The following is a 12,834-nucleotide window of genomic DNA, read 5'->3' on the forward strand; positions in this document are numbered from 1 at the left end:
TTCAGGTCAATTGCCAATCAGATGGCTCTCTGTTTCTCCATCAACGAAAATACATAGAGGACATTTTGCAACGGTTCGCTTCGGCTCCTATGGTAGCAGGTCTGAAACTCTTAAAAGATCAGTCTCCTTCAGCGGAGCAAGATGGCCCGAGTTGCTTCCTCCTCTTCCCCCCTCCTTTCCCACCTCCTCCGATGCAGCTGACAGCTTTACATAACACTGCCTTGTGCGTCCAAAACAGATGAGAAGACTAAGACTTCTTCCCACAACACCACAGCAAGGCCAGGCAAGAAGAACTGTCGCATTCCAGTGGGAGTTCTTCCAGCACGACCAGAATATACAACCCTTGCCCGCACTGCAAGAAAACGAATCATGCTGAACACAACTGTTAGTTCGAATACCGGAGGTGGTGGCGGTGAATTTGGAGGAAAATTCGCTGTCTGCTAATCCACTCCATTCGAAGTCTAGTTTGTGCAAGAACCCGAACGATAGCGTGATATGTCAGCCAGGTGGCTGTCCGCCTACTCTTACAGGGTACAACATGCAGCAGTAGTGCTGCTGCGAGTGGGGGATTTCAAAGTCGAGGGCGATGGATATGAAGCAAGATCTAGCAGCATAGAGCTTCCCTCCTTGGCTGCAGGCAATTAGATGGACCACGAAGCACACATCAGGATATTTCCGTGATCTTCGTGGTGATAGAGCTGGGCACTGCAGTTGTAGGCCGCACGTATTGCATTCCTCTGGCTCGGGGATCGCGTTGAAAACTCGCCTGGCCCCAGATGCGACACTGAGCGACAGTCCACAACATGGAATCCCTCAACGCCAGAAACCGTTCTGAAGGCATATTGTCAAAAACCCGCTTAGATTCCAGCAGATGCCCTGGGAGGGCAAATGCTGCCAACCAGGCAGTCCACGATACGAAGTCGTGCATTTGGGCAAAAGTGGACTTTGACTTCGCTCTTCCGTACGCAGCTACATACAGTGCCAGAGCGCATCTGATTGCTGTGGCATGGCGTTTGTTTGCTACAGAGTGAGAGACACAAGAGAGAGAATCAAAAGTCCAATGCCTAGAGTGGAATATCCTCTCGGCAAGAGAAAGAATATCCTCCTGGCCGTGGAATATTCTCTCTAATTAAGATATCTGTGAGATTGGGCATATGCTGCGAGCATCCGTGGATTCCTCAAAATCCCCGGCCTGCGCGTACGCAACTAGCACAGACAGAGTCTTGTGCGGGATTTCATGGATTGCCTGCTCCAATCTCCACGATCTTGTTGTAGACAAACACTTCGAGCGATCCAATGCCTCGGCGCCCGCGAAAGCGTGACGAACACCGTGTCCATCCAAAAGGTTTGAATCTGGAGCGTTGGATGGCGACAATCTCCGCCGTCTATACTTTCTTTTTGGAAGCTACCAAAACAAAGCTTCCAAGTCTTGGAACAAGCTTGAAAGCGGGAGATCCCAAGTCTCCTCTTCTTTCAGGCCGTGTTCTTATTCTCTTTCCTACACAAGAGATCAATCCAAGGAAAACACCCACACAAACTTGGAAGTACCTGGCGAGCGGGCGATGAATCTCTCCACTTCTCTTCACGTCGAGGAATCCATGGGCTCCTGCTCGTCGCGCACAAACCCCCGGATCTTGTCCATCACCCGGTAGTACTGCTCGGTGTTTGGAAAGATGAAGAAACCCACCGGCGTGTCCTCGAGCACAAGGACCTCCACGCTCTTCCCGGATCTCTCCATCCCCCTGGCATACCGCAGCTGCCAGTCCTGCGTCAAATCCAGCCCCGCCACCACCACCAGCGACTTTGGCACTGGAATCTCCCCGAGCACCCTCTCCGCGTCCGAGCCGGGCCCGAAAACGTTGCAAGCCGGGTGATCCCTGTCCGCCCCCTCGGGCAAGAAGAGCTTCCAATAGTAATCCCTGTCCTTGACCGTCACAAAGTACTGCCCGTCCAGCCTCCTCTCGGACGCGGTCCTCTCCACGCCGCCAAACATGGGCATCAAGAGAACGTGCCCAACGACGCGCACCGGCCAGAGCTCGTGCCGCGCGGTAGCCGCCGCAACGCCCACGTGGTGGACCATGTTACCGCCGCTGCTGTCCCCGGCTAAAAAGCACCGCGAGAGGTCGGCCCCCGGCGGTAGCCACGTGGCAGCAACGTGCCGGGCGGCTTGCAGCCGGAGCCACCGGAGCGCCGCCAGGCCGTCGCGGTACGCCGCCGGGCAGCGGTGCTCCGGCGCCCGGCGGTAGTTGACGGAGATGACCACCGCGCGGCACGTACGGCAGAGCTGGCGGCACACCATGTCGTACAGCGCGGTGTTGGCGGAGGAGTGCGCGTAGCTGCCGCCGTGGAAGTAGAAGATTATGGGCACTTTGTCGTCGCGATTTGCTTGCTCTTCTTGGGCGTAGGCGATGGCGGGGAGGAAGATCCGGGACCAAAGGCCGGAGGAGCGATCAATGGTCACGTCCATGGACGCGACGCCGTCGTGTGGGGCGAGGCTAGCGCTGGCCTTGCGATCGTGGAATTCGGCGAGGTTGCGGTTGAAGGATCCGTCGGCGCCGCGCGTGAGCATGTACTCCACCTTGAGCTTGGAGATGAGGATCCAGGTGCTGAGCGGCACCACATCCTGGAAGAAGGGATCGCGATAAAGGAATCACGCAAGAAATCTCTCAAGAAACGAAAGAAATCTCTCAAGGAACGAAGAAATCTCTCAAGAAACTCGAAATCTCACCTTCGAGGGCTTGAGAATCGCCTTGCTACAGGAATTCATCTCCAAAACCCCGCGGCGGAGCTGCTAGAACGCGCTTGGCGGCTTTCTAAATAGATCCATGGCGTGACGATCCGAAGAGCGCGGCGAGTCCTAGGCATCCATTCGCAGCCGCGTTCCAATCCGTCGCCAATCGCGTCCCTTTGCGACCCTCACAAAGCCCCACAATTTGGATCATCGCGCACGCCAAAACCGAGAAAATCCCCCGCTTGAATCACTCCAGCCAATCGTTCCCACAGTACTCTTGGCAGCATTGGATTCGATCGACCCCGAGTAGCTCGCCTGTAGATCTGCTAGGCCTATTGTGTTGCATCGATCTGGACGCTAGCGCCTTGTAGCCTCTATAAGCCCTAACAATGCCACCATGAAAAGAGAGGAATCTTCCATGGAATAATCTCGAATTATAGCGCTAGAGGCATGAGAGCCACACAATAGAAGGTGTGGCGGGAGAGAGGGCAATGGCCGATTCCATGGCGAAGCTCTCGTCCAATCTCGCGATGTTTCGCCCCGGCGTCGCGCTTCCTCCATCGCAATGCTGCCGGAATCGAAGATTGGTGGTGCGAGCGGCCGCTGGGACGATCGCCGGAGGAGGAGCCGGGGGATATCGTACCATCAGGAGAAGAGTAAGTGATCCAATCCACAATCCCAGAGTGAAAGTCGCGAGCAAGCGCGATCCAATCCAGGCGCGGCGAGGGAGCAATCGATCCAGAACGATAGCGAGCGAGGAATCCATTCCATCAGCCAAGCTCGAAAGAGTGATTTTCTTTTGCTCACGAACAGCATTCTCATGGATTGGAACTCCTGTAGGTCGCCAAGGTGCTGTCGATCGGTGACAAATCCGCCAAGTTCCGGGATAAGGCATCCGGGGACTCGCCCAACATCAAGCTCCTCTCGCGGATCGAGCAGCTCCGGCTGCTCACCAAGGCCGAGAAGGCCGGCCTCCTCTCCACGGCCGAGAACCTGGGATTCACGCTCTCCTCCATTGAGAAGCTGGGGCTCCTCTCCAAGGCCGAGGATCTGGGCGTCCTGTCCGCCGCCACGGATCCATCCACGCCCGGCGCGCTCCTCACCACCGCGCTCGCATTGCTCCTCCTCGGCCCGGCCTTCGTCTACTTCGTCCCGGAGAACTCGGTGCCGCTCGTCGTGCTCCAGGCCGTGGTGGCGGCGGTGTCCGTGCTGGGAGGATCGGCCGCGTTCGCGGCATCGAATTTCGTGGCCACGATCCAAGCCGCGAAGTGAAATAGATTCCCAAGGGAATCCCAAAAACGAAAATTAGGGTTCTTCGGATAAACCCTAGATAGGATTGTAATGGAGGTCCAATGGCGATGAGCGCGCTCCCATGGCGCCCTGGCCGATTCCATGGCTCGGCCGCCTCCTCTGGCGCTCCGATCCAGCCGGTGGCGACGGCGATTTGGCCGCGATCGCGGAGTCCACGCGCAGATTTGTCACGCTGCTCAAGGCGCCGGCTATTCAATCGACGAGGGCACCGCCAGGTCTGGTCTATTTGCTCGCATCCGAGGCTCTTTCCGAGCGATCGGCGCTGGATGCCGCGGAGGTCGTGCGCGCGATTAAGCCGGGAGCGGTGGTAGCACAGGTAGGAAATGGAGATCTCGCGGGTCTTCGGTCGGAGGAGGAGAGTGGCAAGGAGAGGATTCCAACGAGTTCTCTGGCGGTGATCGGGGCTTGTTTCTTAGATAGCTCGCAGCGCAAAAGCTTCGATAGCAAGGCAGGGGTGGAAGTTTTGCGGTCCATCTTTGGAACTACGTATCACGGTCCGGCTCTTAGCGCTAAGAACGCTGCGAGGGAGGCTAGGTGTGCGTTTCTTTTCCTCGAGACGCCGAGCACAGGGAAGAACGATGCGGGAAAGAGTGACGCTGGGCGGATTCGCTTCGGGCAAATGGTGGTCACGCCAGAGATTGCTGCTAGAGTCTACGATGCATCCTCGAGTTTCCAGGGACTAAGTTTGTGCCAGAGTTTGAGAAGCGGTGATGAGATCGTTAGACATCATGGCGACTCGCGCGAGTTTCCGGCCTATGCTTCGTCGTTCTACGCTCTCCTGGTCGATCTACACGACGCGTACCGCGAGCTCCCGGGGATGAACACGGCACTGGCGCATGCACGGAGTTTGCTCTTTGACGTTGAGCAGGGAAGGCCTGTGGATCAAACCGAGCTCGCCGGGGCTCAAAAGTTTCGCCTCGCGGTGGAGGGTCTTCGGATCGCACTCGCTGCCGCCGGTTCTCGATCCGACAGTAGCACCAGACGCTTCCGGAAAGCTCCAAAGTTTGAGGAGATGTCCGGCGCGGATCAAGGTGACGTTCTTCTCGCCCAGGCCCTCCAGGAGCAAGCGAGAGCTCACGGCTCGGTGGTGGCGGTGGTGGACGCGAGCAGCATAGCCGGTATTCGCCGGCAGTGGAACACGGCCGTGGCTCCGGACGTCCGAGACCGTGCCCGTGAGTGCTTCGTAGTGGAATTCGACAAAGTTGGCGATGATGATGGTGACGAAAACTTAGAGAAGAAGATAGTTGGCTCCGGTGGTGCTGTGGCCGTGGTCGGGATCGCCTCGCTCCCCTGGTGGGCTTCTGCGACGACTCCCTTCACCAAGGTTCTAGTTCTCAAGGCCCCGGCCTTCGTCAAGCTCGGGCTCGTTCAGATCAAGAGAAACGCGACGGTTGTCATCGCAAAGTCGGTCACTCCGCTCCTCACGCCAGGCAAGGCTTTCTCGGCGGTGGTGAAATCGGCTGCCAGTGCCGGGAAGGCTCGAGCCGCTGCTCATAGCGTGGTGGCTACTGCCGAGCGAGCGACGCTATCGGCGATTCGAACAGCGTTTTACTGCTTGATGAGGAAGAAGCAAGGGATGTCGAGTGGTGGAAGGCCATGGCTGGTGCTGGGAGGAAGTGTAGCGGCTGGTGCTGGGATTTTGTGGAGCGGTGACAGGCTTGAGTCGGCCATCGAGGTGGCTCCGGCGGCTCCGAGCGTGGCTCGCTTGGGACGTGGTTTGGAAAACTTGGAGAGAGCTTCCAGGTCGTTAAGCGAGAGCCAGCCACAGCGTGTATGGGAGGATTTGTACAAAGTGCTTCACAAGTAAGTCAGGGAGTTTTGTTTATCACTCTGGACAGGTTGATTGATCGGAACATTGGATGAAGTAAGTTTATTTGCAAAGAATTCTTTTCAGCGTAGCTAACAAGTCGAAATGTTCTCTCCAGAATTTACAACTTTACAAAGCGCGGAGGTGCTCAAGAACAGCAGTTTGGCTTGTGCTGCAAAACCTGTCCTCTGAGTGGGATTGTGGTGGGCTTTGCAGAGCTCATCGACGGCTGGCTCGCCATTCTACACAGGAAAGAAGAGAAAACGAGAAAAAGAAAGAGAGAAGATCAACACCAACGTACCTGTTTTTGATCTCGGCAGCCATGGTCATGAAAGCTTGCTCAACGTTGGTAGCATTCTTGGCGCTGGTCTCTAGAAACGGGATTCCAATCTCATCCGCAAAGGCCTGTCACGAAGAAAGATTTTTACTTTGTACAGTAGACGGAAAGAATAAGAGATTTTGTCACCTTGGCAGTTTGGTAATCCACGACTTTCTTCGCAGTTAGATCGCACTTGTTGCCGACGAGAAGCTTGTTTACGTTCTCGCTCGCGTAGCGATCGATCTCGTTGAGCCATTGCTTGACGTTGTTGAAGCTTTCCTGGTCGGTCACGTCATAGACAACCTGAGAAAACAAAGAGTCGAGAAGATAAGAACTTGCAAGGAAAGACTGGAAAGAACTAGGAACAAATCGAGAACTTTGGAAAAGAATCGAGAAGGATCTGGCAAGAAACAAGAGAACTTACGATGATCCCATGAGCTCCCCTGTAATAGCTGCTCGTGATCGTTCTAAAACGTTCTTGGCCAGCCGTGTCCCACTGAGAGATGGAAGAACATAAGCGAAGAAGTAAAGTTCTTTCTGGCTTACAATTTGGAGCTTGATCGTCTTCCCATCCAGCTCCACGGTGCGAATTTTCTGAGAAAAGTTTTCCAGAATGAAATAACAAGGAATCCTCTCATACATACGAAGTCTACTCCAATCGTACTGATGTAGCTCTCCAGGTAAGAATCGTCCTGTGCCACAATCCATCCCCATTCAGAAGCATTCGCGAGAATATGAGCTTACAGCGAATCTCAGAAGCAAGCACGACTTTCCAACACCAGAATCCCCGATCAGCAACAGCTTGAACAAATAGTCACTGCGATTCAAGATCAGAATCCTCGAACAGAAAGGAAGAAATTGCTTACTACTCGGGATTCATGATCAGAAGCGCGGCCCCAAAATGCAGTGAAACGAGGAACCCTAAACTCAAAAGCAACCGATTTAAGCAGATGTTTTTAAACATGTTATAATTAATTTATAAGTGTAAAACAGATTAAGGAATTGCAAAGTTTGGAGAAAAACAAACACAGTAACGTTTAAAAGAAGGACCGAAAGAAAATCAAACCAGGTGATGGCCATTGATTCGGTCAATGGCCATTAGACACTCATCCAACAGTACTCTATACCACACATTGCACCCTTCACATAGAATTTCCCAATTTCTTAAGATCGGTTAACCCATGTCTAATTGCTGTTCATATGGAACTTTCTTCCACTTCAATCTTCAAATTTCTCATTTGAAAACTTATTACTACCACCAAGATCTACACTAGGGCCATTACCAATAGCAATTTTTTTTGAAACTTCCAACCTTCATAGCAACTTTAACTTTTCTCTCCATAACAATTCATCTAGTGAGCATCACTTCCCAAAGCAAGATAAGAAGCCTGGGAGGTTCACCACAAGACTTGAGCCGTGAAAAAAGCTATTATACTGAGTGCACGTTGCAACCAGTACATGTGTGTGGTAGTCGTAAGAAGGATCTGTACAGGACCGGAGGAAGCCACCACTGTTTTTGGTTGTAATTGCGGCTGAACATAAGAAAAAGAAGAGAAGAAGGAAGTACCTCATAGCTTGAGATGATGGTTCACATGTTAATTATATATCAGTCGTGCACTTGCCAAATGTGACGAATTTCCAAAACATGCTACTATTCCTTAATTCCTTCTAGAAACTATCAAGGCTTATGAACTTTGAAACAAATGGTCACTGGCAGAATACACAAGCTACCTGTTGGACGATGAAGTTTTCTAGAAGTGCACTCCAGGATGGTTATAGTCATGAAGTTCCATGAGAATTCTTTCCTTCTCGGAGGAAAAATGGGCCTTCCAGCTGAAACTTTAGTGCCCTCTCGGCATTCTTGAGACTCTTATTCGAGAAATCCTGCTCGGAGCCAAGCCTCAGGTCGATTAGACAGCTCTGCGATCCTGTCTGCCCTCCCAGAACTCCGCTACTCAACTCGACTATCTCAATTTTCCATGGATTTTCGTCACTTGCTGCCACTCAATGATCCGAAGATCTCTAGCGAACGCGCGCATACGCTGCTGGGCTGCTCTATGGTTGCAACGCCCCCAACTTGCCGGGGATTGGGAGCCAAGGTGGCGGCCATGGTGGTGAGCCAGCAGGCGGTGCGGCTGAGACACGAGGACCAGCTCGCCATGGAGTTTGCGCTCCAGCAACAGCAGCAACAAGCATCGCTGCCGGAGCTCACGTCAGGAATGGTGATCTTGAGTCTGGAACTAGCGCCAATTTGTAGCATTCTCTCATTCAATGAGTAAATCTTTATCTCGAGGAAGAGTTCCATCCAAGAATATGGATAGCAATCAGGGAAGAAAATGCAAAGCACTGGAGAATAATAATACATGCTTTTTGGGTTAATATGTTATGGCATCACTTCCAATCACCAGCTTGGTCATCTTGATAACTTGAGCTTTTTGCAGTCAAGAATTTCACAAAGAGGTGTAAGAAAAAAAATATGCGCGAGAGAGATGATTACAACAATAAAATTCATTCATATCACTATTTAATCTGAAGAAGTCAACACAATCACACATTTCAGCAGTACTACGTTTGCTTTCCAATCATTATCTCTCCAGTTCATGAGATTGTGAGCATCGCTTCCTGAGCAAGAGTAAGATTGGAAGGCCGTAACACTTTAGCTATAGGGACGGCCATTTTCCCAGAGTCTTTGTGTTGTCGTCATAAGAAGGATATTTGCAAGACCTGATGAAGCCACCCGAACAGAAGGAAAAAAAAATGAAAAGAGAAGAAAGTAATCTTGACTGTCTTATATACTAGGATTGGAGTGGATCGAAGTTTACCAGCCATTAGATTGTGCACGCCAAATGTGATGAATCTCCAAAAGCTCCATTCCACGTATGATATAGACTTTTAATAAACCATCAAAGCTAGCTTCTTGGCTTGTTCTCTGCACTTAGAAACAAATGGTCAGTCAAAATCCCTGCTTCGCGCTAAAGGATCCACTGTTACACGGCAGAGCTTTCGAAAGCAAGACGGCAAATAGTCATAAAGCTTATTTTCGTAGGAAAACGCCAAGCCTCAAATCGATTAGACAGCTATGCTGCGCGATTGTAGTCATGCTTCTGCAAAGCAACCATCTCGATTTTCCATGGATCTTCGTCACTGGCTGCCACTTCTATTCCGAAAGAAGCAGCTGCTTGCTTGGCAGCTTTCAACCAGCCTGGACTTGCTAAACTGCTGGTTTCATCGCAATTGAAACCTAGCTGGGCTGAGTAGCATCCTTGGCGAGCTGGATCAAAAGAGAGGTCAGCTCTCAAAGACTTACTCAATGAGTTGCTAAAAATTGGCGCCAGTTCCGGACTCAAGATCACCATTCCTGACCTTGAGCTCCGGCGGCGATGCTTGCTGCTGCTGTTGCTGGAGCGCAAACTCCATGGCGAGCTGGTTCGCGTCCTCGTGCCTCAGCCGTGCTCCCTGCTGGCTCACCACCATTGCCGCCACCTTGGCCGCCAAGCTCCCAATCCCCCGCAAGTTGGGGGCGTTGCACAGCAGCCCATAGAGCAGCCCGGCAGCGTACGCGTCCCCGGCACCGCAAGTGTCCACAGGCTTGCAGCGTCGCGATGGAGGGACGTAGACGACCGAGCCCGCCAGAGCGATGTACGATCCTCTCGCGCCGTCGGTCACCGACACGAGCTTGCAGTAGCGGCTGAGGTGCTGCGCGGCAAAGCTCGGACTCGTGCTCGATCCAAATCCACACAGAGCTCGGGCCTCGCCGCTGTTTGCAAAGAGGACGTCGGCACTGGATTCCATCACGTCCCTGGGGAGAAGGAAACAAGCTCTCGGTGAGAAAGAGAGGAAAAGAGTGATTCTTTTGTGTACCAGAATTGATCGCGATGACGAGATATGCACGAGACGTCGCTGGCAGTGAGGGCGACGAGAACGTTGGCCTTGCGAGCCTCCTGGCAAGCTCGAGAGAGAGCCTGGATTGTTTGGGGGATCTCCCAGAGGTAGCCTTCCACCACCAGGAGCCTCGAGGCGGAGAGAGCTTTGGCGAGGACTTGGTCGTACTCAATCACCGAGGACATGCCCTGTGGTTTCAAGGATCTAACAACAAAAAAAACATGGTTCTTTGTTTTTTCACCTGGTAGGAAAGCATAGTTCGCTGGGCATCCGGTGTTGTGAGAACGATCACTGTTCCAGTCGTGCCCCTGACCATCGGGGATGATAGAAAGTGTACGTTGGCACGTAAGAGCTTTGTTCTGACGAAGAAAACCCACACAACAGTGAGTGAGAGATAAAAATCGAGCACGAAGAACTTACCTGTAAAAATCGCCTAATGGATCTTTGCCGACGCTACCAGTCATGGCTACGTTGATCCTTCCCATCCCGAGCCTCGCTAATGCGACGAGTGTGTTCGAGAGAGAGCCTCCAGCCGAGACTTTGTAGCTCCGGCCGTCGAGAGCCTGTAGAACCTTGCCTCGTTGCTCGTGGTCGATAACGGTTCTCACTCCTTTCTCTAGTTGCAGCCTCTCGAGAGCGTCATTGCCAACCATAGCAGAGCAATCCACCTACATAGAAAAAAAGAGAACATGAGAAAAAGGATAACAATAGCAAGAATTCTATGAAGTGTATAGAAAACTACGCGAATGGATAGCAATCACAGGGAAGAGAATGCGTACGCCAATGGATAGGGAAGAAAAGGTGTAGCACTGGAGAAAAGAAGCATTGGGAACTTCAAGAAAGAAACAAACCAAGCATGCTTAAACCCTAGCAAAACCCTGGCAATGCCGCTTACCATAGCTTGTCCCAATCCCACCACGTCCCATTGCGATGGCACCGCCGTCTCTGGAACTCCATACGGCTGATCGCCATCCTCCGCGCCGCCGCTACGGCACAATCCGCCCATTCTCGACCGCCGCAGGCTCAACCCCAAATCTTTGCGCTGCTTACATTGCCACCGCCTCCAGCCAAACAGCGATTGCCTCCTTGATGGCAATGGCGACGACGAATTCCCTGCTGCGGCCAAGCAGCTAGGATTGCTCTCGCACGCCACCGCCATTCTTTCCCCTCCCTTTAAAGCCTATCCTCCATCGCAGTCCCTTTGAAAACCTAAAGCCCTTGCAGCGCGAAGTAAAGGCAATCTTCTCCAAGAACACAAACACCAGCTTATCCGCGTGGCAGGCCGTTTGGAATTCCGCCAATGACATGGACGGGAAACGTCCACGTCGCCAGCCCTAATTAAAGTGCCCTAGATTCATCGAATCTTTTAAATTTAAACCTTTTCGCGGCAAATCGTGTTGTAGTAATCAATTCTATCTTTTTCGCGTATGGAAACGACTAGGACGATTCGTGACCGAGCGCGATCGATCGATCTATTCACATAGTTCTCTCTTATCACTTGAAGAACTGGTAGAGGAAATCGAGGAATCCCGTTCCTCGCAAGAACCCTTTGCCAGTGACGAGCTCGAAAACTAGCAGCACCGAGAAGCCCATCATCGCCGCCCTGCCGTTTGTGATCTCGTTCTCCGGCGTGAATCCAAACACCCGCTTGTTTTCGTCCTCCACCACCATACGAACCTGTGGAAGAAAAGAGAGATTTCTTTTCGCCTTGGAACTTTGGAATCGAGAAAGGCTTACTTCTTCGATGTTAACATCCGAGGCTGTTCTTCCCGCGAATGTCTGTCCGCTGAAAACGATCTCGGCGGATTTCTTGTCCTCTGCCTGCTGTTGTGTGTTGATACAGATGTAGTCGCCGTCGATCTTGACGGGGTATGTGACGAGGTTTCTAGTCGGTTGGATCAGGAGCTTCATCACTGGATTCGTGGGGTACCAGTCTTTGATCTCTCCAGTCTGGAGGCTAAACGTTGATGAAGTGGAGGGACAAACAATGCAGCCATCCTGGAACAGAGTAGCACAAGGAAGAACAAAGTTTAGAGCGACCTTTCAAGGCAAAGTCGATGTTTCTCTCTTGCAATCGTGCATGATAAAAGCTTTGCACTCTCGTAGCCTTGAAAACGTTTTTTTTTTTCTCCTCACGATGATCTGACTAGAAATTCTAGAACAAGTTACTTACATCGACAATGCAGTGCATCACTTTCTCTTCTCTCTCTCTCTCTCTCGATCATCCCTGAAAGATAACTCTTTGACTAATTTCTATGCTATGATCGATGCAAATGGAACGCAAGGAAGCCTCGCTCGCTATCTAGAATGCTTTCCACCAATGCATAGATACTTACTGGTGTGAGCTTCGCATTGATCAATCCCTCGCTATACGCGCCCTCCGCCGGCGATTTGTTCTCCACAGCGTACACATCGTTCTTGTACCACAGCAGCAAGATCGTCTCATTCTCCTGCCTCACAAGCCTCCTCTCTCCTCTCGGCAGAGTCGCGAATGGAACCACCGGTATCCAGCTCCCAGCATCCCCATCTTCTTCCTCCTCGGACGAATCGGGCGTTGTCGCGGTCGTAATCTCGCTGCTGCTGCTACATTTCAAGAATCCAGCCCTCAATCCACCGCATTTGCCACCGATTTGCTGCCACAGAGCTGCTCTCGATGCGCAAAATCGGCCCGCGCCGCCGCAAGAGAGTGGAGGCGTCCGGGAGAGATTGGGAAGAGGATTCAGACCTATCGCAGCGGTCGCCATAGCCTAGCTCATCAAACGCGCGCCACAAAGTATATGGCGT

The 12,834-nt window shown here is 52.2% G+C and overlaps 6 protein-coding genes across 7 annotated transcripts; 2 read left to right on the plus strand and 4 right to left on the minus strand.

The window, feature by feature from the left end:
- Positions 1-1,051: 1,051 nt before the first annotated feature.
- On the minus strand, positions 1,052-3,038 carry LOC9658997 (gibberellin receptor GID1C). 2 transcript variants are annotated; one of them, XM_024683825.1, is made up of 3 exons: positions 2,729-3,038; positions 1,549-2,623; positions 1,052-1,498 (listed from the first exon to the last, which is right to left on the minus strand). In XM_024683825.1, the coding sequence occupies exons 1-2, from the start codon at positions 2,765-2,767 to the stop codon at positions 1,583-1,585; spliced, it is 1,080 nt and encodes a 359-aa protein (XP_024539593.1). In that variant the 5' UTR covers positions 2,768-3,038; the 3' UTR covers positions 1,052-1,498; positions 1,549-1,582. The 2 variants fall into 2 exon arrangements, with proteins under 2 accessions (XP_024539593.1, XP_002978838.1); XM_002978792.2 differs by having other exon boundaries at positions 1,052-2,623.
- An 84-nt stretch (positions 3,039-3,122) lies between these two features.
- On the plus strand, positions 3,123-4,084 carry LOC9658998. The gene is made up of 2 exons (XM_024683828.1): positions 3,123-3,387; positions 3,572-4,084. The coding sequence occupies exons 1-2, from the start codon at positions 3,223-3,225 to the stop codon at positions 4,001-4,003; spliced, it is 597 nt and encodes a 198-aa protein (XP_024539596.1). The 5' UTR covers positions 3,123-3,222; the 3' UTR covers positions 4,004-4,084.
- On the plus strand, positions 4,080-6,331 carry LOC112349416. The gene is made up of 2 exons (XM_024683824.1): positions 4,080-5,906; positions 5,968-6,331. The coding sequence occupies exon 1, from the start codon at positions 4,104-4,106 to the stop codon at positions 5,847-5,849; it is 1,746 nt and encodes a 581-aa protein (XP_024539592.1). The 5' UTR covers positions 4,080-4,103; the 3' UTR covers positions 5,850-5,906; positions 5,968-6,331.
- LOC9658677 (ras-related protein RIC1) lies at positions 5,898-7,087 on the minus strand. Its single transcript, XM_002978793.2, has 8 exons — positions 7,035-7,087; positions 6,913-6,985; positions 6,813-6,860; positions 6,715-6,762; positions 6,593-6,664; positions 6,316-6,471; positions 6,151-6,254; positions 5,898-6,091 (listed from the first exon to the last, which is right to left on the minus strand). Exons 1-8 carry the CDS (start codon positions 7,046-7,048, stop codon positions 5,998-6,000), a joined length of 609 nt encoding a protein of 202 aa, XP_002978839.1. The 5' UTR covers positions 7,049-7,087; the 3' UTR covers positions 5,898-5,997.
- A 2,103-nt stretch (positions 7,088-9,190) lies between these two features.
- LOC9658999 (uncharacterized sugar kinase slr0537) lies at positions 9,191-11,365 on the minus strand. The gene is made up of 5 exons (XM_002978794.2): positions 10,946-11,365; positions 10,471-10,718; positions 10,292-10,409; positions 10,030-10,238; positions 9,191-9,967 (listed from the first exon to the last, which is right to left on the minus strand). The coding sequence occupies exons 1-5, from the start codon at positions 11,207-11,209 to the stop codon at positions 9,487-9,489; spliced, it is 1,320 nt and encodes a 439-aa protein (XP_002978840.2). The 5' UTR covers positions 11,210-11,365; the 3' UTR covers positions 9,191-9,486.
- Positions 11,366-11,429: 64 nt separating this feature from the next.
- On the minus strand, positions 11,430-12,822 carry LOC9659000. Its single transcript, XM_002978795.2, has 3 exons — positions 12,387-12,822; positions 11,788-12,048; positions 11,430-11,727 (listed from the first exon to the last, which is right to left on the minus strand). The coding sequence occupies exons 1-3, from the start codon at positions 12,792-12,794 to the stop codon at positions 11,545-11,547; spliced, it is 852 nt and encodes a 283-aa protein (XP_002978841.1). The 5' UTR covers positions 12,795-12,822; the 3' UTR covers positions 11,430-11,544.
- Between the last annotated feature and the right edge of the window lie 12 nt (positions 12,823-12,834).

This window comes from Selaginella moellendorffii, unplaced genomic scaffold, assembly GCF_000143415.4.
Source record: "Selaginella moellendorffii unplaced genomic scaffold, v1.0 SELMOscaffold_38, whole genome shotgun sequence".
Lineage (NCBI taxonomy): Eukaryota > Viridiplantae > Streptophyta > Lycopodiopsida > Selaginellales > Selaginellaceae > Selaginella > Selaginella moellendorffii.